The sequence below is a fragment of the Columba livia genome, chromosome 2 (assembly GCF_036013475.1).
Source record: "Columba livia isolate bColLiv1 breed racing homer chromosome 2, bColLiv1.pat.W.v2, whole genome shotgun sequence".
NCBI lineage: Eukaryota > Metazoa > Chordata > Aves > Columbiformes > Columbidae > Columba > Columba livia.
Window position 1 is genome coordinate 141,240,097 of NC_088603.1, and position 24,123 is coordinate 141,264,219.

Sequence of the window (24,123 nt, forward strand, 5' to 3'; positions counted from 1 at the left end):
GATGATGAAAAGCAGGGGAACAGACCAGGGAATAGACTGGTGCTGGCTGTGTGCCTGTTGTACTAACACAGTGCACTCTGTGCCAAATACAGTTTATTTCCTTCCCGAAACACAGAAAATTCAGGGAGAATGTGCAGTCCAAAGTAAGGCTTGTGACCCAGCTGTAGTCCTGCACAATTTGCAAAACTAAACTAATCTTCTGGAATGTAATTAAAAATTTTCAGCCTTGTCAGTTTAGCTTGAGTTGATGTAGTTGGTGGTTGCATTGTCTGCTGCGAAGGAGTCCTGCCTCTTGGAATTCCTTAGCCTTGGTGCACAACTCTGAAGGTAACTAGAGAGCTGCCAGTCCTGCAGTCGGTGTGGTCGCAGTGTGGGGCTGGTGTGGAGCTCTGCTGCCTGAGCGTGTCCAAAGGCCTCTCATGCTCAAAGGCCTTTGTGCCCTGTTGCTTTCAGACAGGCCCCCAAGTGGAGAAACTCAAAGGATTGGGGTTGGCTAAAAATGTTGCTAGAGAGATTGTAACAGCATGCTGAAAAAAGGATATTTAAGATTGGGAGGGTAATTGAAAGCTTCTGTATTTGGGTGTGAATTCCTTTTCGGTATTCAGTGAGTGTGGTCTTGTACAGAGATCTTAGTCTTGTCATCAAGTACAGGTCTGTCAAGTGGGGTGCCCTCTCTTAGCATTCCAGGAAAAGGTCTGTTTTCCAAAATAAAGTCATGCTATGACTTCTAGAAACATGCTAGTTGTCAAACCAGTGTAGGTGTGGGCCGGGGATTTCTGGTTGGAAGTCAGTTGTTTGGAGTTCTGCACTCTGTCTTTTCAGAGGATCCCTGGCCATGGATTTAAATGCTATTGGTATGGCTGGTGTTGATTTGTCCCTTTTGGAAACTCATACGGTTTGGTCTTCAACACTTCTTGTGGCCGTGCACCAAAAATACATAATGCTACAATACTCAGAGTAGAGCTTTTACATTTATTTAATTAACTACAATAGCTGTATGCTTGCAAGTAGTGCACATACAAGTCCGTCATGGACCATCACTGAAATGGTTTAGAAATTGTGTTAAAGTAGCCGGAGCTCTTAAGGTTGTGGGGTTTTGTTTGTGTCTTTTTTCTATAATGGGTTGTGGGTTTTGTTCTTTGTTGTTTGGTTTGGTTTTTTTTTTCTGCTCAGTGACCTGAGATATGTGATCAGGCCTCATCTTAATCACCTTAAAGGAATTACCGAGATTTATCTAAATCATTATATATGAAAATGATATGGATACATGCAAATGCATGTATCCATGCTCTAGCCAATGTAGCATAAAATCCTTAGCATCACATAAGATGCAGAAAATAGAAGGAAACTGTTAATGATTGTCTTCTAAATTTTGGTGTGGTGGATTTAAAATTAAAAAAAAATTAAAAAAAAGGGTGGGGGTGAGATGGTGGACTATTTTCTAATCCAAATACAGTGGCTACATACCTGCTAGTTGAAAAAGATAACTTCTACACGTGTCTTACATTGGGAAGACACTTAAAAACTGTTTTGAAAGAGAAATAATGAAATATTTTGATCAGTATTCATAACTTGATATGGAGTCATCAAAATTTTATTCCTGTTTCATCATATATAATGATACAGATATTTGAATAAAATAATTGCTTTTAATCTATGTATATTCTAGATATCTAAGACAAGTCAAACTGTCAGTTGGGTTTCTGAGGTGTATGCGGAAATAGCAAAAAGTTTTAGACCAACTAAAAAGCTTCCACAGGAGCTGGTATTTTTGTTTGTTGTTGGTGTTTGGTTTGGTTTGGTTTTTTGTTTGCTTTGGGTTTTTTTGCCATTGTCTGTGTGGCTATTTGTCACTTTGTGGTTCAGCGAATCCCTTTGGGATAGGAGGTCTATTTTCCCTCTTGATCCAAAGCTGCTGTAAGACTGTATCCCCAATCCCAATAACAATATAGAACAACACTCCTGTGTGCACCTACACATGATGAGGACCATAAATGCGTGCCCAGCACAAGTCAGCCTGGGGAGAGGGCAGTGCCTTTGCTGGCCCCTGTGCAAACACGGGCTGCGCTCAGCTGTCACAGGGTTGAAGTTCACCACGGGCTGTGCACGCACTGTGGGGTGGGTCTCTGGTAGCTGCTGTGAGACAGCCCACCCAGCGACTGGCAGCCAGCCCATCTCTCCCAGTTGCTGGCCACTGGGCCATCAGGTCCCTCAGGCTCGTGGTCCCACTCCAGTGGCTCATACCAACTCTTGTTGTCCCACTCATGGGCCAGCCCCAGTTGAAGTTTGCTGTCCCCTGTTCCATCCCTGTCACCCTGTGTCCTGTAAGAAGGCTTATAGCCCTTTAGGTAGTCCCTCAGTTTGCATAGCTTTTGTGGGAGTTTACTACCCTTTTAGTGGGTTTTGCACCAGGTATAATGAACTGAATTATTCTCTGTTGATGGTTTTGGGTCCAGTGAGTCTGTGCTCAGTTTTCACTAACTGTTCTTCTGATCCTTGCCATGGATTAGTGTTTAGTTTGCTCTAGCCTGTAGTCAGATAAACTAACATGCTCTGTTATGCAAAAAGATCTCTCCATTGCCTTCTGATCCTATAATAGCCATTGGACCAAGAATGTGGCAGTTGGAGTAGAATTCGTCTTGCTGAACTTCCGAGTGCTGCAGAACAGGCACAGTGAGCAGCTTTGCGTACCTGATCTCGCTCTGTACTCGGTGAAGATAAATTGTTACTTTTGGAGGACATTTCTCCCATACTTCTGACATTTGTATTACAATTTAAAACTTTGTTTTATTTTATAATGAACATTGTGATGCCAAAGGCAGCTGGTTAACTTGTGAATATCTGCCTGTGTTTGGACAGAACTGCATGTCGACGCAGTTAGGTTTAAGATGAGCAAAACCAGTGACAAGTGAACACCTTCTGGAAGTTTTGGTCTGCTATTCAGCATCACAAAAGTCTGAAACCATTTGAAAGAAGATGAATGAGGTTCTGTGAGTGAGGACAAAGACATTTCTGTGGATAACAGTCTATTGGAAATGTGAAGAGCTCAGTGTTATCCTAGAGAAAGATGCAAAGGCATTTGAAGAAGTGGGACTTTAATCAGAAAGAAAAGACTCTGATGTGCTCACCTAAGACATCTGGTGCTTTCGAAGCTATGTGAAGAATTCTAGGACAAAATCAAAGATCATAGTTCAAATGCCGCCAACTAAAAACTGCAGAAAGTGTCATTCCTTCCTATATTAACTACAAATACACACTTCCTCTGGGTTGAAAATCATATTCTTTATACGTGATTTGAAACAAACTTAAGGACTTATTTTCAAAGGTGATGAGAAATTACTCTTACACTGACTTTAAGCAGAACTGATGTTTTATGGCACCTTGAAAATTTGATCTGAGATCTCTGTGGATTTTAGGAAATAAAGTGGAAAATAATGGTTTTTCAAGTTTTTCTTATATTAATAAATGTTAGTATACTTAGTGATTTCATTTTGTCCAAGCCTGGAGCAGTTTCATCAGATGCAAACGATGTGTTCTCAGTGGGTAGATGGATATAATCAGGAGTTTATAGCATGTTGCATCATGTTTTCTACTTTTAGGGCTTGTGTGGGCAAAACCAAAGATCTTTCAGCAGACAAAGGAGCAGTGCTGATTATTAAGAAGATAAATGGATGGAGATCGCATTTTGACCGTCATTGTAAAAATGTGATTAAAAACCACAATATGATAGAAAGCCACAGATTTAATATAGATTTAGTAACCATGCTGCACTCAGGTATTTATTACAAGACTGACATCCAAGCCTTTAAGTTGTGTTCAAGCAGAGTGGAATTATTTGAAAATGTCAGATTTTTTTTCCCCCCTTATTGCAGAATAAGACAATTTTTTTTCCAGCGACCTGAAAAATACAGTTGATTGACAAAACGGTGTAGAAAAGTTGTCATGGCATAGGGTAGGATGAATGGCAGGAGGTAGCAAGGGGTAGGGGATCTCTTACATCTGTTAGGAGAGGCCATTGCTTCAAACAGCTGCACAGGGCAAGTCCACTAGTTCGTGCTAGAGCCAAACCTTATCAACAGCCACAGTCTCAGTCTGAGCCCTCCGACCTTTACTATCCGGGGCAAACATCCTTGGGTTTAGGTTGTTACTCATTTCTCTTTCACTGTGTCCTGTGAGAACAACAGCCTTTTGCTGGCTTTCTGCACTTTGAGAGCTAGGGTAGAGATTAAGTAGTACCTGAGGATGAAACAACTTCTTTGTAGTTGTAAAATTGGTTTGATCAGAGGATTACAGATTTCCCAGTAGTATGGCTTGCTTTCTCTTCTGTTTTTGTTCTCTTCACACAACTTCTTCCCTAAATAGCGCCTCAAATATTCTTCCTTCCTCTATGGTCATCATTGACTTTGCTATATCAGTTAGCTTTTGCTAACCAGAAAACAGAAATAACTTTCTTGAGGTTATTTCTACCATATTGTATTATCTGGTGGGACATTGCCCTGAATCCCTTCAAAATGAGAATTATTAAGCTCCAGAAGACATATGGTCACTTGAATAATTTATGCCCACGAACCTACGCTATGATGTGCTTAGTGTTTGGGGAAGGAAACCTGGCATCAAAAATGCTTGGAGGATGAGAAGAGAGGAGATCCAAAGGGGAAGGATTATTACCAGAACATAACAATAATTTGCCAACTGGCCAAAGGTGTGGGGTTTGGCATGGCAGGAGTTGGGGGAGCTGCAAGGCACAAATGGAGAAGGAAGGATCGTGTCAGCAGTTTTCTCACTCAGTTTGAGTAAAGACAACAGGGAAAAATCAATCTCTTATGCCACAAGTATGTAAGGTGAAATATCTAAAATACCTACATTCTTTTATTCCCCACATGTGATAATCCAGCGCTTAAGTCTGAAGGCAATAGATTCATTGGCTCAGCTAGAAATCTAAAGGTATCATATTTATAGACCAGCTATTTCAGGAATGGAGCCTGTGTTCTTTTGCATCACTTAAGGCAAAATATAACCTTGGCAAACAAAACCACTGGCAATATTTGCAGTTGCGTCATTCTCTAGTGAGTATTTAACGTTAGGACATTCATGATAAGCCACTGTTTTTACATAATCCTGTCAGTTATGGCTGTCCAGTGGCTGCAGTACAATATCTTGAGCAGAAAATGTTCACTATCACAAGTTAAAGCAGTGTGGAGTAGGTAACTGGATTATGATATTGATGTCAAACTGCGGAATAAACTTTATATGGTAATTTGGTGTCTAAATGTGATTTGAAACTAAGGTTTAATGAGAACAGTGCTGTTTTGTTTCGTTTGTTTCACTCCCCCACCCACCCCCAGGAATAAAAAGAATAAAACCAGGAATCAGGCTCAGTGACAATTCTTTAAACTGTGAACAATGCATAGTAACTTGCTTCAAAAAGCAAGTACTCTTATGGGTTTTGTGCCTTATTCTATGGAGACTCATTTATGGGACCTACCCTAGACAAAGATTTTGACTGAGAACTGCACTTTGAACAAATGTCATAGTGCATTTCAGGCTGAGTCAAAGTTCAATTGGGTGGTCACGCTAAGGGATGCGTTTGTGGTGGCAGACACAGAAAAATGTGGAAGAACGGATCAGAACTCAACACTGGAAAACCCACTCATTAAAAAATGTTTTGTTAAAATGTTTAGTAACCACAAACATTGTTTGCAAGACGGGAAGAGCTGAAATAGTGTGCAGTGGGATGCTAAACTAACCAGTTAAGCCTTTCAGCAAGAGATATCTGAAGGAAGAAACCTCAGATCAGTCAGTTTCTCATTTTATCCATCTTAATTCCAGCCACTTTTCATGTCATCAGAAGCATAAAAGTTCAGCTGCCTTTAAGCTGTATATCACAGCCAGTTTTCCAAATCTTCTTGCAAAGCTGCTTCTGCAGTTATTGCCCTGCTGAAAATGACCCCTTGGTTTCCTTGGCTTTGGGGATGCCAGAGTTGATGGCGGTGGTGTAGAGGTGTGTCTGGTCCCAGAACAGAGCCTGCCTCACTCTGCACAACCACATCTCTCCCAGGAACCAAGGGGAACACCAATGCCAAAAGCAGTTTTCCATTCATCCGTTCCTTCCCGACCCGCAGGTATATGTTTAATGCATAGGTACAAAAGACTCCCAGCTTGTCATGGAGGGCATTAGATTTCCCCGCTGGAGGCCAGCCACAGAAAAGCAAGGCTTTCCACTTGAGTCATTTACTCACAGATGCAATCAAGCAAAAGTTGCTGTTTTAGTAAGTGAGCTAATAAACAACACTTCTCAAGACTTCCCTCTTATGAAGCAATACAATCATCTGGGGTCACACTGGTTTTCACCACATTTGTTTTTTGACTTTCCGATTTCAGGACATTTTATTCAGTTCCGACAGTTCTTTAGTGACGTGGTTTTTATCAATGTCTCCAGGAGGCAGATACCATCAGCAATGTCCAGGCCTACATGTCCGTGACCTGCCCACAGAATTTCGCTGTCTGGAAGATCTGTTACCTCCAAAATGCAGTTAACGCAGTATTAACTCCAAACTAACTGGTTAGAGATATTGGCCCATCTGGTCTCTTAATGGAAACCATAAAATTTTCTGGGTGTTGTGCAGAGTCAGTGAAAAATTTCAGAGATCCTCTTGAAAGCTTTCTGAAAGTCAACACAATCCAGGTTTGTGCCCTATGTTGCTAGTGTGCATTGGCTGCTCAGTGACAGTGCACAGCCTGAAATCATGGTCAAGATCAGATCAGGCTGCCAGAAGTCATCTATTGTTCTTTAAGTACCTGAAGATGCAGCGACATTGCAAATCTAATTCAGTGTAAGTATGTTGAAGAATTTTTTGGAGAGGATGGTGATGCTGTGACATTTTTACAATCACTAAAAGTGGCTTTCAGGGAGTTTTTTGAAGGTTTTTCTTCTACAATGGACTCATAATCTTTTGTGCTCGGTTCAATATTTAGACCGTCATTTTGTGTTGCTTTTTCCCACCTTCTTTGAGCAGGTCTGATTGTTTTTACCCCACACTGTGCCCTCCTGTGCTTAATTTTTAAGCTACTTTCAGCTTAATGCAAGATGATTTTCTCACAGTTATTTTCTTATTTTAATTATCCAAATCGATATTTTTTTCAGGTGACAGGGCAGTTTTAGTGTGCAGTGAAAGTCTCCTTTCTTTATTTTTTTTAGATGGTAATAATATTTATTTTTTTATTTTTTTTTATTTGTTCATTCTAGCTGTTATTAAAATCACCTGCAAGCTTTTTGTGGTTGGAAGACAGAGCCTTCTTTTGCTGCATGCCAATGTGATTGTCTTGTCTTCATAACTCTTAATGCATTTTCTCTTTTTCTATTTTGAATGGCATGTTGATGTGAGTATTTGGGGGGTTCTGCTTTGCTTGTCCCTCTCTGATGATGCCCCTCAGCAGCACTGCAGTGACCCACCTCTCCTTTTTCTACCCATTGAAAAACACCAGAAAATTCTTAGTTCTACTAACATATTTTACTAAAGATTTTTTTTAATGTGAAAGCTGAAAATGATGCCTGTTTATGGAAAACTTGTTTTTTGAGAACTGACATTTAATTTCCATACATTTGAGTGATTATTTGCTTCCTATGAAAGTATTTGCTTTTAATTTATTTTCACAATGATTGCACATATGTTGTACTCACTGTCAGGGCACGAAACTTGCATGCCCAAACATTCAGAGGAACAAACAAAAAATTCTGTGGGTCAGAACCTGGTATGCCTGTGTTTTTGTGACCTCCAGTCTGATGTGATTTTGTGGATCAGAAGAGCATATTCTTGCCTTCAATGAGTGATTTAGTTATCAAAGTTGGGTGAGCTCTTTGTGAGTGCTGCTGTGTGAACAAGTTCCAGGTACCTAGGTTGTATGCAGTCTGTAATTAGCTGTCCCTACTCTCCCATTTGTGCCCAGCCATGTCAACAGGGGCATGCTGCTGCTAGTGAGGTTCTGTAGGATGTTTTGGAAAGTGGGTTTATATTGTGGGAGTGCTTGGAGGGTTCTCATTCTCACCTACTACCTTGCACTGTGTACCTGCTCCTTTGCTGTTAATTGGTTCCTCGTCTGTCTCACGGGGCTCTTTACATGGCGTCACTCACAATCAGCGCAACTCTCTCTTTCCCTCCAGCTGGGGAACCTGAGTAGTTCATTATTTTATTATTGTTCTTCAATTTGATACAATCTGTTCCTGACCATCTGTACCCACTCATGCTGAGAATATCAATACTGTAATTTTCCATCTCCCTCATAACTTGAGCTGATTTTTCCAGCTTGCAGCATTGTATGCACATGCCAGAATCTCATCCATAACATGGAGTGACTCTGGAGCAGCAGCTACTTCAAGGTTTGAGCTCCTTGCTGAGGCAGGATTGGACCTATGCTTGTTGCACAAATTCATCTGGGACTATCCACTAATCCAAGAAACTGAGATGGAAATTGTCATGGAGACAAAGTGAAGACTTAGCCAGTAATATTTTTGAAGAGGGAGGTGGTCAGCCTTGCATCCAGCTCCCACGCTTGAAGAATCGAGAGAGAATCTTTTCTCTGGCCTCTATCTTTGATATACCCAGCCTTGGTAGACCTGTCGGGAATTTATATAATCCTGCTGACATAACTCTTTGGATCAGAGTCTCCTAAGCAACCCAACACAGCAAGGTACTGGTTTCAGAAATGGGGAAAAATGTGGGTTTGCCTCTGGCGGGGTGTGAGTGCTCGCATGTGTGTGTACCCCGCATGATTCTGGCAATTTATATTCTAGTATACTCAGAATTAAGCAGGTTAATTTGGCTTTTCCTCTATGTCTTCATATCTGGTGCTTAAAGGATTTTGAAAATCCTATTCTCAGCCATCAACTAATTTCATTTACATAGAAAATACTACAACTGTTACATGTTGTCTGGTGGACTACTTTATTATCATTTTTTTAATGCTTTTTTCCTCACATAATGTCTTGAAGTAAAATGCTCCTAAGTATCATGTGATTAGAAATCTGATAAATTAGGTCCTTTCAGTATTTAGATAATCCTTCAGGTCCTACAGACTCCTATGTTTGTGTGTGTGTGTGAGAATATGAGGGAAAATAGAGATGCAGAATAGACTGTAATGAGAGGTTTCAGTGATGTTATAAACTACAGGAGTGAAGTTCAGATAGTTTATGGTCCAGTTAACAGAAACTCTCAATAGAATTACATCTTTATAAATCAAAATTTGTCTGTTGCTTGGTTTCTATATGTGGTTCTGACTCATGTATCTATGCCCTGTAGAAATTTCTATTCCTTCTTGAGTCATGCAAATGTTGCCTCCTATCACCCCAGATCTTGCTATCTCAAATGATTAGCCCTGTTGCACCCTACTCTGTTGTCATGTATTTTTTACTTCATTTTTGGGAAAAAATAGTGTTGATTTTTCTTCTTTCTCAAAAAATAATACAGGATTCATTGTACCAAAACTGGAGAAGTACAAGAGGCAATCAGTGTATACATGATGTAGCATCAAATAGGAATAAAGTCAATGTGAACACAGAGTACTTTATGCTACTTCCTTCATGCATCCTGAGAAGCAGGATGAAGGTCTGGACACAGCAAAACATAATTGATAAGGACATATGGGCATTATCAGATAGCAACAATATATTCCTCCCTCTGAAATGGTTTGGTCAGGTAATTAATAGGTTTACCTTTCTCCTCTTCAGGCTATTCTGTGAAAGTGTAAAGCAAAGCTGAGACGTCTTTGCATATGCTTCTTATCCTATGTACCAATATGGGGAAAAATCATTACGTAAAGCAATGAAGTTAAATAGTTGCTGGATGTGAAATCATGGACAGCATCAGCATAGACTTCAGTGTAACAGCAGATGAATATATGAAAGCTTAAGATTCGACATCGGGTGGACAAGGTCACAGGAGGCAACATTCTGACTAGAAATGAGAAACAGTTCCTTGTGAGAGAAGCAAGCAGCCATGTGTCCAACGTGGCTCCATTGCTTTCAGGATGTGAGTCAGCAGTGCTGTTGCTCTCTGGCCTGCAGTCCTCTGCTGCTACGGGTTGATGCTGCTCTTCGGTTTGTGAATCTTAGGCTGCATCTTCCGAAGGACAGAAAGAATTCAACTTTCTTCTCTAACTGAGAGGCTGAGGTGTTGATCAATGGAAGTGTTGTTTTCAGTGAGAGCCAGATCGGCAAAATCTGACTGCCTATTTTGAAATGAGGTTGTCAATGTTCTGCTGCAGACAGTGGCCTGAATGACTTCTTTTTGTATTGAATTGGGTTGTCTTTGAAGTCAGATCAAATGTCTTATCTGTTGGCCAATGAAGGGCAACTAAGCTGGTGAAAGGGCTGGAAGGAATGTCCTGTGAGGGGTGGCTGAGGACTTTGGGCTTGTCTAGTCAGGAGAAAAGGAGACTGAGGGGTGACCTCATTGCTCTCTGCAGCTTCCTGAGGAGGGGATGTGGAGAGGGAGGTGCTGAGCTCTTCTCCTTGGAATCCAGTGGGACATGTGGGAATGGTTCAAAGCTGTGCCAGGGGAGGTTCAGACTGGGCATGAGGAAGCATTTCTTTATGGAAAGAGTGGTCAAACACTGGAACAGGCTTCCTGGAGTGGTGGCCGATGCCCCAAGCCTGTCAGTGTGTCACAGAGGCACCCAAAAATGACCCCGAACAAATAATAAGCTTAAACTAACTTTAATTTGGAACCAAAACAGAAAACAGCAGATTGAAACCAAATGACAGAAACCAATGCAAAATGCGGCGTAGGTAATTCCAAATCAATCATCACTCCAAAAACGTTTAACAAACTGCAGGCTCGATATACCACTTGGAGATATGACCATACAAGAATGATGATCCACAGTATGCACACACTCACTCAAGAGAAGCTTCTCTCACTCAAGGGTACCCAGAAGAAATAATTGCTTGCCTGAGAGGGCAAGGGCTCACTCAAGGATATATCCAGGAGAAATAATCACTCAGCAAGGAGAAGGCGAGGGCTCCCAACCCCAGGAATTCTTCTTAGATGGTGTCCCTATTTAAGGGGAGTGCTCTGTTCACAGTCCCACTGCTCCAAGAAGACCACTCCAAGGGCATCTTTGGCAGGGGGCCCATTTATAGTCTGGTCAGATCTGGGCTGAGATCATTACAAGGTCCAGAAGCTTCTCAGGGCCTAGGGCACCTCAATGGCTGAGGACCCTGTCTGTTGACAGAGGGACCCACCCCTCCTGCTCCCCCAGCCGAAGGGGTCACTGTGCCCCAGAAAGAGGGGGAGACCTGAGGGTTGGAATCGACTAAGGTGTGTCCGTGGGTGGGGACTGGCACAGTGGGGCTAAAGGTGCTAAAGAGCCATCAGCTCTCCCATTGCAATCTCTGGACCTTATCAGGGTGTGTGCAACTGCCACACACAATGCTTAAGGAGTATTTGGACAATGCCCTTAACAACTTTACAGCTTTAACAGCTTTAACTTTTGGTCCACTGTGAAGTGGTCAGGCAGTTGGATTAGATGATCATTGCAGGTCATTTCCATCTGAAAAAGTTCTGTTCTATTTCCTATTCTATTTTATTCTTCTACCAAAGATATCACTGGTAAAGCTTGCAACCTGGAGACTGGATCCGTGTTCTGTATAGTTGTGGAAAGCAAGGAGGGAAAACCCCCGGGTCACTGATGTAAATCATTATTTCCTTGGAAAAGATATGTTGCCAGGTGCGCTAAAACTAGATGACCAGAAAAGTAGCCCTTTTTGACACTGGTTTGTAAAATGTTGACTTGTCCTACAGTCCTCTTGGGGCACGGTGATTTTTGCATAAGTAGTAATGCTTTATTTCTATATATTACTAATTTTTTCTGCATCTTTCGTGACTGAGTTTTGGATGTGGGTCTGTTATGGGCTACTCCTTATAGTTTTTGAGCAGCTGACAGCCATTAATGCTTTTGAAAATTATGGTGGTTGATGGGCAAATACATATGAAATCCATAGCATCACCAACAAAATGCCATCAGTTGTTATTGATGGTTTCCTGCTTTTTGTCCTTTGAAATAGCTGGAACAAAGGAGAACATATGCACAGAGAGGTTCACTCATCCAAACATCTCATATTCAAGACAGAAATATAGGAAAGAATGCACCCAGATAACCAGAGGAATTTATTTGTATATTTACTGTTAACACATTGGTGGAAAATAAAAACTATTATTAACCTGTTATGGAGAGAAGTGCAACAGTACTGAGACAAGCATCGTAAGGACAGGACTGCGTTACTGAAGCAACTATAAACACCTGACCCTCAGTGCAGCACATGCAGCATGTTTATTGCACCCCTAAATTCACAAGTGGAACAAACTCAATCTAATGGTGTGGCTGGTGCTGGAGAGCTTCAATGCCTGCTCTCTGTGGGAAAGCATGTACATCTGCCATGGAAATCTTCCCTGCGCAAAAGTAGAGACGAGGCTGGGAAGTCCTTCTGTGCAGCTGCGTCCTGCTTGGGCTTTTTGGTATGCCAAGTTTGTAGCGGTAACCTTAATTGTGGTACGTTAATGAAATCTAAGCTACAGAGCAGTTTTAGCTCAGTGTTATGGGCTTTCTAGGTATTAGGGTAGTTGCTGGTTCTGTTCTTTTCCTTTCCAACTAATAAGCCCCCTGCTCTTGAAAGTGTCATCCACTAATTTGATAGAGGATGTAGTCCCTGTTATAAGGGCAAGGCAGGCTTTCATAGCTGGTAGGCTAAAGTACTGTCACACTAAGAGATTCCTTGCACACTGAGATTGAAGTAACTCCCTTTACACTCATAGATGGAAATTCACAACATTTCCTTTTTGATATGCATCTTTGAGTGCAAGATGAAATGTTACAAATTAGCTCATATTTTATTACAGTTTCCTTTCCATCCCTTCCTTTGCAAAACAATTCTTCAGAAAGACTGTTTTTTTTTTTTTTGTTGGCCACTGTGAAAGCAGATAACTTTTCCAAGCTACTGCTTCTCCCACCTCACTATCATCAGGAAAAACTGGAAATAAAAGTAAAAATATAAATTTATGATCCATTAATATTAGTAACTATCTTTGCTGTCTGTCAGCAATCCTAACATATATTTTTCATGTCAATTTGTAAGATACTGTATACTGGGGAAGGTAATAGTTGTACTCAAAGGTAGTATATTTTCTTAGACTAATATGGCTAGTAAAAATAGCCAAGCTTTTGTGCACATTAATCTCTTTTCAGAATGTTTCAGTTTCCTACTTATTAGGAAATCATTATGAATTTAATTATATGAATGTCACTAGTGAATGAATCTTGTTTTAATCATACTTGTGCTTTTAAGCATGGCAGAATCCTGTTCTGGAGAGCAGAACACAAAGCAGGCATCGTCATGTTACCATGCATTTGCTGACTTTCATTTGGCCTAATGCAATTTTTCCCTTAGCCTAGTAAAATGCCAAATGTGATTAATGTTGATTAATACTGTTCTTCATAAACTTTTCATGCTGCACATTTTGATTTTATCTGAGGTATGTCAACTAGTATCATGAAGAGCTTTTTCAAGAAAAGAGAACTAGAAAGTGTCCAACTAATGATCTCAAGACACAAGAGAAAAATTGTTTTCCAATTAGACATTAACTTTTGTCATTCTAGTGCCTCCTGTCTCCGGAGTATAAAATGAACTTTCACCACATACTGGCTCCTTTTTTCATCTACTGGAGCTAAAATTTCAATGAAAGAGTGTTTGCTTAAATTAGAAATTGAAAAAAAAAAATGCCTGTGCCCTTATGCTTTTAGAAGCAGTTTAGCAGTGCTATCACTTCTGCCTTTACCTATTATTTGAATTAATTTAACTTCCTGATTATTTTTTTTGTCATTTGGCAGATGTGAAACCTAGATAGGTAGATTTCTAGATAGAAAATACCATATGCTAAGCTTTAATTATAATCTTTTTCAGGCCTGTTTTCATTATCAAAGCTGCTATATTCTGGGTCTGCAAGAATTAACCCTACTTGAAAATCCAAACAGCTAAAGCCCAGCTGCCTTTGGATTTTGAGGAAAATGAGCAGTCAAACCAGTGGTTTCTTTCTCTTGCCAAAAGAGAGGCCACAACTTAAGCTGGGTGCAGTGAAAGAAGGAGCTCAGTAATGGGCTTGTTTTGCACGGATGGATGTTGTCACCTCTGCTGAACAGATCTGCAGCACCTTGAGAACTTTCCACTTGTGTGACACATTAGGAAAAGTTTAAGCAGTTCCAGCAATACCCCTCCACTTCCAAAACCCTCTCTCCTTGTTTTTTTCAAAGATCAATTTAACCCCATCTTACTAAAATGTTCATAAAAAAAAAAAGTCATCTACAATTTATTTAGTGTTGCCAACTTTATCTGATTGCTGTCTTTTCATTTCAACCCACTGTGTTTACCTGAGTTACCCACCTGATGCATTTCATACATGGCTCTCTGAGCCTTGTGTGGCAACAGGCTGTTGTTTGTGCTACTTTTTCTATCGATAGATAGGGCACTAGACTATTCATACATGACCAGGCTTTCTAGGCGCAATAATATTAACGATAAATCCAGGATAGTATTAGTACTTTTAATAATGAATAATTAATTGAGAGACAGAATTGCATAGTAGGCACCATTAAGGAAAAAAAAAAGAGCAAACACTCATTTCTGTCTTGTAGGAAATCAGGAGATTTGGGACTTTCAAGCTGTGACTACAATAGGAATTAATATATTCCGGAGATCTGGTACAGGATACTCTGTACCAACTCTGGAGGACACTCTTGTGACTGAATGAAAAAAAATCACTCAGCACTTAATACTGGTGTTTGTTCTGAAACAGCTTGAGTTTCAGAAATGTAGGAGGGGTCAGGGCAGAGGGATCAGAAGGCAGCAAAGAGGGAAGGCAATGCTGCATCCATCCGTACCTCACAGGAACGTGTGATAATGTTCTATGTTGAATAACATCAATTAATAGCTCATTATTTCATATTTGAAACCTGTATAGTATCTGCCAACTCAGAACAGTTAAAAAGAAACCAAGGTGCGCAAGTTGAGGACAGTTTTTAATATTAATGAAGGTATTAAATACCAGTGAAGGGCTTGTGGGTGTCCAATAAAAATAGACTCCTGTATGGTTTTGGTAGGATTCTTGAAACTTAGCTGGACAACTGCTATGCTGTTGAAAACAGAACACTTGATTTATTACTATCTTGGCCTGTTAGAGTATAGGGCCTCACTTATTGCCCAGTTACTTAGAAACATTGATGGTACAGGTCAAGAGTCAAACAGAAATATATAACCTAAGAACTGCCGTTATGCAGGAATTTTTAGCTTCTTTCAAAAATTCTTCCTTTGAAATTTCAACTGACTAACCAAACAACAATCAGAATTGAATTGTCACACTGAGACACAAAATACTGAGTAAGTTTAAGATCCTGTAAAGACTATTATCTACATCTTCAATTCACAATAGTATGTTGCACTTCATTCAGTCAGAATATTTCAAACTGAGCATGTAAACAGAATTACAGGAATGAGGATTGATGAAGTTATTAGAATTTATCACATTTATGATCTTATGAATTGTACGTCTGTGTATAATTGGTCTGAACAAAACATCCCAAGCTCTAGAAATCGTATTTCTCAAGTATCCCATTCAGAAAACAATCCAACTGATCTAAGCCTCTCTTCAAGTTTTCAGCCAACTGTGCTTAGCAAACACTCACGTGTCAGGGCTCTCCCACATCCCATGCCAAAATACAACCTGGGCACCAGCTCCTTGGTCCACTCAGAGGGGACAAAACAATCTCCTGTCACCCAAGCTGATTTAGTAATCAGGTCAAAACTTCTTCGTACCTACAGCAACCACTACGATGACCATGATGAGCCCCCATTCCTCTAATCCGAAAGGCTTTTCCTGAGCAGCTGAGCAAGGAAGGTTTTGGAAGTGGGTAGGACTTCAGCACAACTTAAGGACTTGCCCCTTCTTCTGAGTCTGTGGAGATACTGATCACATGCATGGAGAGGAAGAAAAAGTGGTGGCACTAGCTAAGAGACCAACATTTTTCCATCTACTGCAGGTGTTGAAATGGGAAGGGCTATTTTGTCAAGTATAGCTGACACAGAGGTGTGGAAAGTACTGTGTAAACTGTGGATAACCTTTTATGAGAAGTGAGAGTAACAGTTAAAGAAAACTAAATTTTACCTGTAAATATCTATCATTCTTCAAATCAGTTGTTAGGAAGAATCCAAGTAAAATAAATATGCTAGGAGCAGGAAAAAAAAAATGCATATAGAGTAAGCAAAATCCTCCTGAAATAAACCAAATTAAAATGTCGGTAACATTATACAATATTATTAGCTTCCTCAATTTAGACAGGGGAAATCTGGGAGTGATCCAAAGCTGCACCAGTAAACCACTCCATGATGGTTTGATAGCACTTAGTATAGGACCTTCGAATCACAAATTGTTGTAATGTGAAGGAGTGTCTTACAAAATGTCTCCAAGAAGGGTCCTACCAGATGCATTTCTTGCTGGTTAGATAACTGATTTGATCCATCAAGAATCTGAATACTGGAGGTTTTCAACCAATAACATGTTTTTCATTTTCTCCATTCACTGATCCATAACAGAATGTTTTCAAGTTCCTCTTGTGTCAGCTACATAAAGATGTTTTCCAAATAAGTGTTTCAATCTGGGACAAAAATAATGGCAAGAATTAGTTACACTGGATTTCTTCCTTATACAAAACATTATAAAGCAGATGTTAGCATTACGTTTTCAGGAAAGAACTACACTTAGCATGCTTGAATGATAAATCTACCAACTCATTTACTCTTGTAGTTGCTATGAGAAAGGAAATAAGAGTAAGTATAATGTGACCCTTAGTGAAAGACAATTTGTGGTGATACATAAAACCAGGTTAAAAACACTGTTTTCTTGGGAATCCCTCTTGTCTAACAGAAATGGAAAGGAACAGAAACAAAAAGGGTATCAGAAAACTTATATTAATAACCCTGCTGGTGTCAGTACATTCAGATGACTTAGAGAAGCCACCAAAAGAGAGTATCACGTACCTTTGATGTATGACTGCTGTCAATTTTGAGTTGCAGCTTATACAGTGGAAGAACAATTCCAATGGAAGAATGTAAAACAAGAATGGGAATCTGTCTTTTCAGAGTATGGTATTGAGTTTGTAATGAGAGGTGAGATGAACAGGAAAGGCAGGTACCTGGAGAGACATGAATGTGAAGGCCAGAATTTATAGATGTTTCACTGCTGAGGGAATTACAAATGAATGCTCCTTAAAAATAAGTTTCTTAAATGAACATACTACCAGATAATTTGTCTTGTTGGTTGATTGTAGATTATTGTTGACACAATTACTCTGAAGTAGGTAGAGAAGTCTGTGCTCTGCTTATATTTTTATCAGTATGTCACCTGGGTAATGTAAATAACAGTAACAGCATGAGACAACTCTGTGTAGGCTGACAGGAATGTGAACAAATAGGGTTTTGATTTAATTGCAGGAAAATGCATGGAATGATAGGTGAATTGATGAGGAGAAAGAAAGGCAGAAGAAGACAAAGGTCAAGTTGAACCATTTCTTCGGTGAGTCACAGAATATCTTCTATTCTGAATCTGCTCCCTCTTTTCAAAGCAAATAGCTAGGTAGCATATAGGGATTACAGTTACTGTCCCTGGATTGGTTTGTTTATAGTTACCTGCTTAATGGTACCGGATTTAGTGGGAACAGAGCAAATATCAAGGAGAAAAGAAAGCTCTTGAAATTCTACAGTCATGCTGAGAGTAGGTATTTGTAATTGGATGAAAAATCACAAGCACATTGAAATGATTACAGAAGCAGGCACTGTAAATCCAGAAAGCTCAAAGGTGAACATCTATTGGAAAGAAACTCAGATGAATGAAGCAATGCAGAAAGAATAGTAGCAATGTCTAGCAAACAAAACTATGGTCAGAATACTGTCAGTGTTTATGATTGCGACATGGCATGAAATATTTTTTAAACAACTGTGTAACCTGACAGGGTGGAGGGATTGCCTTCCAGTGGGCTGGTTGCTTTTAATTACTCTTAAAAGTGGTTGAGTGATTTCTCTCTTTCCTCACTTCACCAGGATAAAATGTATTTTCCCAAAGGGATCATTCCAGTTAATTCTTCCATTCCACATTCATAGATTGATAAGGACTGTACTATCTTCGGCAATCTGATGACACACAGTTCTACATTTCCTCCTCTTTTTGACTTAGATGCCAGATTTATCTAGTGCCTGGAAGAAACAAGGAACTGGGTGAGAGCCAGTTGGCTAGAATCCAGTCCGAAAGGTGAAGGTGATGTTGACTGGAAGAGCAGAATGCTTTGAGGACTCGATGAAAATCACACAGTTTATTTTACAAGGGTATCTGCTCAAATACATTATGCTCAGTTTCTCTACAATAGTTTACATGTAATAGCAAAGGGTCTATTATAGATAATTTTGCATCAAGAAATGGAACAGGCTCCTTTCAGCTAAGGATACCAATGGCATTTCTTAGACAAAATTATTAATAAAATTTAATGGATATATGTGCATGACAATATGCATGGATCACTATTAAGACTTGCTTTACCACACCCAAACTATCATGTCCCTCTGCTGATGTTCCTCCAGAACTTGTTTTTCCTAAAGGAATGTCTTCAGCCCAGCATCACACGCAAAGCTCTTCAGCTAATCAAGGTACATCCTAGAATTCATCCTCTGTGGAACTACAGCTAATTAGGATCAAGATGCTTTCAGGATGATGACTTTTTTCTCAGGTCTTTGTACCTTGTTTTAAGTTGGTGTCATAGTCCATTAGAAATAGCACCAGCTCCAGAAATGCATGATCCATGGTGGAGATTTCAAACTACCTTACAAAATGACTTTATTATTGCTACACACACTTATATGATATCCAAAAGCTGATGTGAAATAGAAGTTATGTCTCATAATGCAAGTGAAGAGCAGGTTGAATTTTACTGTCTGTAAATAGACTGAAAACCCACAGATATGGATTGAATAGTCTCTTTGTCATTTTTGGGCATTTCCCAAGGATGTTATTTCTCCTTTATTTGGACTGGATGACATTTTGGGCATTGTCCAGAAATTATTCCTTGCCATCAAAATGACTGCTTGGGTGGGGGGTTTATAGGTAGCAAAAGCGTTTTGAGAGGTTTATTCCACCATCACCTGGATTCTAGGGTGGGAGGAGGCCTTCCACCTCCGGTCTTCTCCCAGCAGTGTCACATTCCTGCTCTTCTGGGTTGGAGGAATCTATCAAGACAGAGGCTGGGGCAAATTTCCCGCCTCGCATTGGCAGAAGGACACGCCAGCAGGATGTTATGTAGCGCTGGTGGAGCAGCCGCTGTGTTGGGCTGGTCCCTCCCGGCCGAACAGCGGTCCTGCTCCAGGCCGGGAGAGCCGGAGGCCTGCCTGGCGCTCCCTCCTTCGCGCCCCTCCGGCCGCTGCTCTCCGCTTCTCAGCCTGAACTGCAGACCGCGCCGTCGGGCCTTCGAGGGGACGATGCTGTGGCGACCCTGCAGCCCTCCCGGGCCGCTTTCCCCCTCGCCTTTACCAGTGTATCTTTCTTCTCCCCGAGTCCTGCACTCCCCCCGACAGCTCTTTCGCCCTGAGGTTGCACTCCGGGCTGGGCGCCGCCGGGCGGGCGCACCTCTCCGCCCGCCCCCCTGGACAGCCCCGGCGGCGGGGGGCGGCGGGAGCGATGGGAGCAGCGGCCACGCAGCGCCTCCCGCCCTCCCCCTTCGCCCCCCCGCGGTCGCCGAGCTCGGTCCTCCCAGCGCGTCGCCAGCGCCTTGGCTCCTCCTTGTCCTTCCTCGCGTGATTTTTATCGCGTCCATTTTTTGTGCGGGGACAAATAAATAAATAAGGACCACTGTCGACCGCCCCCCAGCTCGCAGCCCGCGCGGCGCCGCTAGGGGCGGCAGCCGGGCCCCGCGCCGGTCCGCTGAGGGAGGCGGTGGGGCGATGCGGAGCCCCCTCCCGTGACTCCGGCTCTCCGCCATGCCATGGGTTAGGCGGACTCCATCCCGCAGCCGAGAGGGCACCAGCCAAGCGAGGCGGCAGCAGGAAGCGGCGCGGCCCAGCCGAGGAGCGGCGGCGAGAGGCGGCGGGAGGCGGGCGCGGCGCTCCGCGGCCCCCTCCATGGACAGCGGCGAGGAATTATGAGCCGCGGTCGGCGGCCGGGACTGGCGCTCGCCCGCTGGGGTTTCCCCCGCTGCGCGTCCCGGGGCGCCGAGGCTCCGCTCTCACACGCCCCCTGCCTCGCCCCCCCCGGCAGCCTCTGCCCCCGTCTCTTGCCCCCTCCCCCCCCTCTCGCCACTGGTTCCGTCCCCGCTCTCCCCGCTGGGTGCTCGGGGTTAGGATAATCTCGCTCGCACCCAAACCACAGCGCTCCCACGGCTAATCCTGCCCTTTCCCCTCTCCCTCCCCACCCCGCCTCCGGCCCTTCCTCTCCCGGCGCTGCCCTCTCCCCTCCCCTTTCCCCCTGCTCGCCCCCCGGGCCCCGCCGTCCCCGTCCTCCCTGCTGCCCCCCGGCGCGCCGGCGGCCGGGCGGGTGGGTGCGAGGTCGGGGCTGCCAGCCACCCCGCCCCTCCCCGGCGGGGCCGTCATTAGGCTGCCGGTTGATTACAGGGTATTGATTTGTATGTGCTTCTCCCGGCGCCGGCGGCGGCCGCTCCCGCTGGTGCCGCCGCGGCCGCTGGAGTTAGGGCAGCGCTTCCCGTAGCGGCGGCGAGCTCCCACCAAACATGTCGGCTCCCGCCGGGCCCCGGGGTGGCCCCGCCGCTCCTCAGCCTCCTCCGGCTCCTCAGCCCGAGATGCCCGACCTCAGCCACCTCACGGAGGAAGAGCGGAAGATCATTCTGGCCGTCATGGACCGCCAGAAGAAGGAAGAGGAGAAGGAGCAATCCGTGCTCAAGTAAGGGCGGGCGTATCCCTTTCTCGTCCTCTGGGCCCTCGGTTGCGGGCGCGGAAGTCTCTTCCCCGGCCTCGGGGGCGGCACAGCCGGGGCGGGAGAGAGGAGCCGGGCGGCCGGGGGCGGGCAGGGGTGTCTCTCGCCTCCGGCTCTGTCCCGGCGGCTGCTCGGCGCCGGGCGAGTGTGGGGCGCGGGGAGGGGACTTGCCGCCGCGGGAGCGGGCAGAGAAAGGGCCGGGAGGCTGCCGCGACTCGAGCTCGCCGCCTGCCTCAGCCGAGCTCCGCGGGGCGGGCGGCGGCGCGGCGGCTCCGGCTCCGCACGCCCCGGCGCTGGCGGGGGCAAGGCGCCCAACATGGCCGCACAGGTGCCGTTCTCACCCGGCGTGTGCCATCAGGAGGAAGGGGGGTGGGTCAAGGCGGCGGTTGGCGCCGCCGGAGGGGGCGGATCGGCGGCATCGGGCCCCGTCCCAGGGGCGCGGCGGGCTCCGGGCTGGTGGCGGCGGCCCTACGGGGCGCTGGCTCGGCCGCCCGGGTCGGAGAGGGACCGCCGGGGCCTAGGCTCCGGCCGTCTCGCTGGGTGGGTTTGCCACAGCCGCCATCTTCCCCTGACAACGTGTCTGCCACCCGCCCCCGCCCCGCTGCTCTTTCCAAACGTGAGCCCCGGCGCCGGGGGAAGCGGGAAGCCCTGCCGCCCGCCCCGCGGAGCCATGGGAGGCGGCGGCGGCCGGGCTCCAGCACCGGGAGCTGTCCGGGCGGCCGGGCTCCAGCACCGGGAGCTGTCCGGGCGGCCGGCTCCAGCACCGGGAGCTGTCCGGGCGGCCGGCTCCAGCACCGGGAGCTGTCCGGGCGGCCGGCTCCAGCACCGGGAGCTGTCCGGGCGGCCGGCTCCAGCACCGGGAGCTGTCCGGGCGGCCGGCTCCAGCACCGGGAGCTGTCCGGGCGGCGCCGTCCCTGCAGCCCCGCGCGGGGCTGGGTGGCCCCGGCCCGGCGGGTCCCGCCGCTGCCGCCCGGGCGCGGGGGCCGGGCAGGCGGGAGCTCTCCCCTTGCTCTGTGCCCCAGCCGCCAAGGGGAAGCCGGCGTTGCTGGACGCGCGGGGCTCCGCTCTCCTGAGTGCCGTGGGTCGTGTCCTTCCCCAGCTCGACTGGGAGACAATGAGTAAACTGAAGAAAACTGTCCTCTCTCTGTGGCGGAGTAGTCACGCTTACAAATAAGCAAAGATACTACTATCGTGGACATGACTGTTGTGAGTGTGGTGAAGCTGAAGCACTAAGTATCTTTTTACACCAAAATAAGCATTGTGTCCTGGACATGTTAACTGCAGCTGGCCCTTCACACTCCATACCCGGCAGCTCTCTTCTGGGCTTTAGTTGCTGACTTTGGAAGTCTGTTTCCAAGATTCATTGCATTATTGTTACTGTCATAATGAAATCTTCAGATATAATTTGTGGGACAGCTACTGAACTGTGAGATGATCTCCTAAAACTGTTTCAATGTCTGTTTAAAAAGATATTTTATTGGGTGAACATTTTGAAGAATGACGGTGTGATGTGAGCACTGGAAATAAAGCGCCATACCTTGTTTTATCACTAAATACCTCACTGTCTCATGCTATACAATTTGATTGCTGTTGTGATACTTGTATTTTAAAGCAATTTAAACTCACATTGAGAAATCATGTGGCTTATCAAAATAAATGCAAGTTTTTTGTCTAAAATCTCTGTACTCTTAAAAATAATTAAGAAAGAAGGAAATGGAAGATCATTCAGGCTGCATTTTAAGTATACAATAGTAACATTACAGTTTTAAAGAAGGCTCCTGGCAACTTTTGTTGTGGGCAGTAATTTTTACAATCCAATATGAAGTATGATTTCAGTATGATGCGAGGATCAGCTTGAATCGCCAAGCTCACAAAGAGTAAACTGTTCTGAAGTAGTGACAAGGTAAAATCAACTTTAAAAATGCAACAGAACTGTTTTCATTTGTAATCTTCAGAATCTTGGAAGCAGACAATGGAAAAAATAAAGGTCTTAATCAAATCTAAACTATAAACTTCATGTGGGGTTTAATTTCTCATTATGTTTCACTAAAGCTTCCTCTTGAGTTCTGTGTAAGCTGTGGGGGAAATGGTACAGCATAATGGATACACAAAGGACAGCCTAAACCAGCTCTCTTAGGAAAATGCTGTTGTCAATGGCATTTGGATAGATGGCCCACAATATTTTACAGGATACTGAGAAGTGAAGTCAAATGAATAACTCAACAGTTTCATTTTTCTTAAGGTGAAGTGGCTCCTTGAAACATCAGGTACATGTTCATTTTGAAAATATCTACAGATTTATTAAGCACAACCCTCCATCAAAGTCATGAGAGAGCTTATTCTGCATTTTTAGCGAGATATTACTGAGTTTAATTCCCCTAAAAGATGTTTTCCTTCTGTCAAGAGTAGAGAAAGAAGAAGAAAGAAAAAACCCCCATATTTATATGAATGAACTACTGTTATTGCATAGAGATAAATATAGAGCTAAATCCTGCAGTCTTTGTTCAAGTGTAATTCTCCTCGAAGGCAAGCTCCTTTTGAAGTGGAAGGTATTTTTGTCTGACTAAGCAATAAATTTGTGTCATTTCATTCCATAGAGAAATATGAGAGGATAAAAAAAGATGCCGAAAACAAGAGTTGACGTTTAGAGATATTATCAAAAGAACTGTACAAATATTTTAAAAAGGGACAAGGATGGATTTCCTCATTTTTTAAAAAATATAATTTATGATGAGTGTCAGTATGAATGGCTAGTCCCTGGGCTCTATTTCCTTTCTCCATTCTATTTCTGTTTTGTGCTTTTCAAATTCTTATGCTGTGCCCATCACTGTGGTATTTGAGCATCTTCCAAAAGTGCATTAAGTAGTGTGACTCACATCTGTAATGTGGACTATTTATTCTTTTCCCTTCACTCTCTGGAGTAAATATGTGTGGATTTAAAATAGATACATAACTTCTTCTCCTTATGGTTGTTTTACTCTTTTTGGGGAAAGGAAATGCAGATGGTATTGAGTTGTAATCTGTAGCAACTAATAGTGGTCAGGTCAGCATGAATTCTTGCCAGGATTTGCTGGAACATGATGGCATGGAAAGCAGAAGCTTTCCAGATTTG

General features: G+C 43.7%; 1 protein-coding gene across 40 annotated transcripts in view; it reads left to right on the plus strand.

The window, feature by feature from the left end:
* Window positions 1-20,309: 20,309 nt before the first annotated feature.
* RIMS2 (regulating synaptic membrane exocytosis 2) overlaps window positions 20,310-24,123 on the plus strand; it is a 469,796-nt gene continuing 465,982 nt past the window's right edge. For all 40 annotated transcript variants that reach the window (XM_065054186.1, XM_065054187.1, XM_065054205.1 and 37 more), the window contains exon 1: window positions 20,310-20,978. In XM_065054186.1, the coding sequence (XP_064910258.1) occupies window positions 20,809-20,978 (170 nt within the window). In that variant the 5' untranslated portion in view covers window positions 20,310-20,808. The remainder of the gene's footprint in view (window positions 20,979-24,123) is intronic.